The sequence below is a fragment of the Myotis brandtii genome, unplaced genomic scaffold (assembly GCF_000412655.1).
Source record: "Myotis brandtii unplaced genomic scaffold, ASM41265v1 scaffold1279, whole genome shotgun sequence".
NCBI classification, from domain to species: domain Eukaryota; kingdom Metazoa; phylum Chordata; class Mammalia; order Chiroptera; family Vespertilionidae; genus Myotis; species Myotis brandtii.
The window spans coordinates 293499-297907 of record NW_005354503.1 but is presented as its reverse complement, the minus strand read 5'-3'; the positions used below and the strand labels follow the sequence as shown (position 1 = coordinate 297907).

At 54.9% G+C, this 4409-nt stretch overlaps 2 protein-coding genes across 2 annotated transcripts in view; one reads left to right on the top strand and one right to left on the bottom strand.

Annotated features, from left to right (window-relative positions):
- Nucleotides 1-2283, top strand: part of PSME1 (proteasome activator subunit 1) — a 3071-nt gene extending 788 nt beyond the window's left edge. The window contains exons 2-11 of the mRNA XM_005859615.1: nt 305-337; nt 468-530; nt 637-747; nt 836-878; nt 992-1089; nt 1357-1425; nt 1511-1578; nt 1670-1724; nt 1799-1885; nt 2064-2283. Of these exons, the coding sequence (XP_005859677.1) occupies nt 305-337; nt 468-530; nt 637-747; nt 836-878; nt 992-1089; nt 1357-1425; nt 1511-1578; nt 1670-1724; nt 1799-1885; nt 2064-2144 (708 nt within the window). The 3' untranslated portion in view covers nt 2145-2283. The remainder of the gene's footprint in view (nt 1-304; nt 338-467; nt 531-636; nt 748-835; nt 879-991; nt 1090-1356; nt 1426-1510; nt 1579-1669; nt 1725-1798; nt 1886-2063) is intronic.
- Nucleotides 2284-2285: 2 nt separating this feature from the next.
- Nucleotides 2286-4403, bottom strand: EMC9 (ER membrane protein complex subunit 9). The gene is made up of 5 exons (XM_005859593.2): nt 4046-4403; nt 3845-3921; nt 2914-2983; nt 2731-2825; nt 2286-2520 (listed from the first exon to the last, which is right to left on the bottom strand). Exons 1-5 carry the CDS (start codon nt 4241-4243, stop codon nt 2340-2342), a joined length of 621 nt encoding a protein of 206 aa, XP_005859655.1. The 5' UTR covers nt 4244-4403; the 3' UTR covers nt 2286-2339.
- Between the last annotated feature and the right edge of the window lie 6 nt (nt 4404-4409).

Sequence of the window (4409 nt, the reverse complement as noted above, 5' to 3'; positions counted from 1 at the left end):
GGCGTGGTGCGGGGCCCCTTTTCCACGGGGAGGGCCCGGGGCCCACCACACAGGGCATTGCGCCCCTGCCCCGGGCGCAGCAGGCTCTCACCCCTCTCCTTACACAGCCCAGGAGCCCCGAGGGATCTGTTCTCACTTGACCACTCGCCCTTCGCCGCCAGGAAGGTTCTCATCCCCAAAACCCAGCCCCAAGGGGCCCCACTCCACCCTTCCCCAGGCCAGGCCCTACACAACCCTAAGGGAACAGTACTCAGATGAACTGGCCATAAAGCCAGGTGTCTGAAAGGCTGCCTGTGTCCCACAGGTAGATGTGTTCCGTGAAGACCTGTGTACCAAGGTAAGACCTGCCCCATCAGCACCCCATCCCTACTCAATTCCCACTGCTTAGCCCTTCCTTACTGCCTAGGAAGGACATTTGATTCTGACCCCCTCCCCCCCAACTTCTCCCACCTCCACCTCATTCACAGACAGAGAACCTGCTTGGGAGCTATTTCCCCAAGAAGATTTCTGAGTTGGATGCATTTTTAAAGGTACTGGGGCTGAGCAGGGAGCTTTATAAAGAGTAGGGGCCAAGGGGGAGACTCTAGGGGCCACGAGGATGCCCTTGCCTCCAGCCTCCCTCCTACCCTGTGCCAGGAGCCAGCTCTCAATGAAGCCAACCTGAGCAATCTGAAGGCCCCATTGGACATTCCAGTGCCTGACCCAGTGAAGGAGAAAGAGAAGGAAGAGCGGAAGAAACAGCAGGAGGCAAGCCAGGAAGAGCTGGGAGGAGGGACCCAACGATGGGGGGAAGTAGCCTTACACCTGACTCCCAAGAGCCATTCTTTCCCTGCAGAAGGAAGACAAGGATGAAAAGAAGAAAGACGATGAAGACAAAGGTACCACTATGGTGGGAAGGGTCTTATCTCCCAGGAGCTCCTCCTAAAGGATTCCACTTCCCCACCCCTCACTCAGTCCCAGCTGTGTGACTGACCTATTGCCCACTCTCTAGGTCCTCCCTGTGGCCCAGTGAACTGCAACGAGAAGATCCTGACCCTTCTGCAGCGCCTAAAGCCTGAGATCAAGGATGTCATTGAGCAGCTTAACCTGGTGAGCCCTCCTACTTCACTTCCACCTCTAGGCCTTAGGTCAAGCCCTTGTCTTCCTTGGCCCCTGCCATTTAGGGCATGGCACCTGCCAGGTCTTAGCAGGAGAGGGCATAGCCACAAAGTCAGAAGTTTAGGCCCTGGGGCTCAGGATGGTCTTGGGATACCTCCACCCAGGTGGAGGTATGGCAGGAAGCAAGCAAGGAAGGACAGGAAGTTGGGAATTGGGTTGAGGGGTTGATGTGGCTTTGATGCTATTCCCTCCTCCCAGGTCACCACCTGGTTGCAGCTGCAGATACCTCGGATTGAGGATGGAAACAATTTTGGAGTGGCTGTCCAGGTTAGAGCACTGCCTCATTCCTCTGCCCTCCTTACCTCTCTAGTCCATGCTGTTTTCCACTTTCCTCCTTGAATTCTTTCCCCAGGAGAAAGTGTTTGAGCTGATGACCGCCCTTCACACCAAGCTGGAGGGATTCCACACTCAAATCGCCAAGTGAGTGTCTGCCCAATTGCACCCATTACACTCTCTGCCTTTGGCTTGGATAGAGGCTTGGTCCCACTCCACACCCTTCTATTTCCCACAGGTATTTCTCTGAACGGGGAGACGCCGTGGCCAAAGCAGCCAAGCAGCCCCATGTGGTAGGTGAGACCCAGGTGGGATGTATGAAGGGGAGGACGCATTTGAAGTCAGCCCTGACCCAGGTCTCCCACAGGGTGATTACAGGCAACTGGTGCATGAGCTGGATGAAGCAGAGTACCGGGACATCCGGCTAATGGTCATGGAGATCCGAAACGCTTATGTGAGGAGGAGAGGGTGGGGCAGGGGTGGGGAGGGGCAGCTTTCCCAGGCCACCCATCCCCCGACTCTGCAAACTGGGGGTGAAGGGTGACAAAGCTCTGTGTCTCTACAAGGTTAGAAATGAGGCACAGAGCCACTGGGAACTTATGGCTGATCCCCACTCCTCCCTGGTCCTATAGGCTGTGTTATATGATATCATCCTGAAGAACTTTGAGAAGCTCAAGAAGCCCAGGGGAGAAACAAAGGGAATGATCTATTGAGAGCTTCCTCTTATACTGTAGTGCGTCCAGCAGAGACCTTCCTGTCTTTGACAGGGAACTTCAGACTGTGCCACCTTCTGCCATTTGAGGTTTCTCCCTCACTTGCCTCTTTGGCACAATAAATATAGTCATAATGGTATCCACTAGCTCAAGTCTCTTTATTGGATCCTGACACACACACCCCATGGCCCTGGCTCAGGCATTTCCATTGGTGGGACCAACCCACTGAGTGATTTTGGTGTTGAGCTGCTGGTTGGTCCAGTCCTGCCGGATGTCATCAAGGTGGCAGTCAAAGTCCACAAGGTGCTGCTGGGCCCGGCTCTCCAGTAGTGCTCCCACCATCTGTCGTGACTCCTCCCAGTCCCTCCACATCACTCTGAAATAATAACCCTCACGGAGGTCAAACTCAGCAGGCAGTGGGGCCAGACATAACAGAGGTTAGGTCTAAAGCAGCGGTCACCAACCTTTCGGACCTCAAGGACCACCGGTTGGCAACCACTGGTCTAGAGAATGACCCTTGGAACAGGACCAAGGACAGAGGCCCCGGCACTGGATTTCCAAGAAGTAGAGGGAGTGGGGCACTCACAAGTTCTTGTCCTTGGGGACCCAGCGGAGACCATGGTTCTCCAGAACGATGACTGGGGGCACATGAGGCTGAGACACCAGTTTCTGATTATCCAACTGTGTAGATAAGGAAGGGCAGGTGAGAGCTTCAAGGATCCGCCTTCCTACTTTCTTTCCACCCGCCTTCTCCAAACCCAAGCCTCACCATAATAAGTACCGCATCAGGGAAGAATTCTGCAATCCGCCCAGCGATTTTCAAGGCTAGGGGCCCAGGGCTGTGTAGAGGGAAGATCAGAGGAGTGAGGAGCCGACTGGAGAGACCCTGTCCATCTGAGCTGTGCTTTCCAGATCTCACAGACATGGATGCAGTGATTGCCTTTCCCTGTAGTTAACCTGGGGGGTTCAGGTCTGCTTGATGCTTCATGCAGGACTGCTTGATGCTTGAGTGCTGTGGGAAACAGGTGCTCAGACACTGCTGGTGAGAGTGGAAATCAAAGGTGGTCTTGGGGGTAAGCTGGCATAACCATCCAAATTTAAACTGTACGCTGTACATATGCTGACCCAGATAGTCCACTTATAAAGAAATTACTGTAGGGCAATATAATAAAAAATCAGAACAACCTCAATATTTAGTATAGGCATTCAATAAATTATGGTACATCCTTATTCATATTACATAGCCTTAGCTTAGGTAGACCTTGGTGTAGAGATGGAAAGATGTCAGCTATTTATTAAATGAGAGAAAAGTACATTACAAACATATGTATACTTTGATCCAGATATATCATTAACATATAAGTAGATAATTTTTTCTACTTATAGAAAAGACATTTTGTGGTTTTAAGTTGCTTGCTGGGCTTCCTGTGTTCTTTTAGCAGTTGGGGGAGGGGCACCCCGGTTAAAACAAGTGTCAGCCTTTTCTTACACACAGTCATCCTGCCCACCCCACCGCCGCTCCTCCAGAGCGTCTTTACATTTCTGTTTCCTCGCTCCAGCACCCAACCTCGTGCCTGGTGTACAGTCCCTGCTCCTGAGCGTTTGATTAAGGAAAGATGGAAGGAATGACCCAGAGGAATTCTCTCGACGCCACCCCCACCCCCTAACCCTTAGCCTTCCGCCTCCGGCCACCGACTCACCTTTGGTCACCGACAGCCGCATTGGCATGGTAGTACCCAGCCAGGACCAGGCCGGCCTGCGCGCCCCACACATCTACCTGCCATGGGAAAGGGGCCATCAGTCGGCGGCCTGCGGGTGTTCACGCTGCTAGAGGCCGGGGCAGGCTGGGGCTGGGGGAGTTAGGGGGTTCACGGTGGGTGGTGCGCGCCCAGCAGCCGCACCTGGTGGAGGGCGACCTCCAGCATGACGGACAGGGCCAGGTGGCTGTGGAACAGCGGCACACAGTCGGTGAGGCACAGGCACGCTCCCGACTGCGGCGCCGGCGCCAACAGTAACCCGTTGACCGCGGCGTGCGGGTACCGGGCGGCGTGCAGGCACATCTTCCCGTAGGCCCGGGCCGAGATCTCCACCTCCCCCATGGCGAACCGGGTGCCAGCTCGCGTCTGCGAGGCTTCCTCCAGAGCCCGACACCCTCCCTGGGCCTTCCTGGGCCCCCTCGCTTAGGTTCGGTGGTGACCCTGATTGGGCTCGAAGGTGCCTTGGCTCTGGAGCCTGGCTCCAACCTGGCCCGGGAGGCAGGCGGCC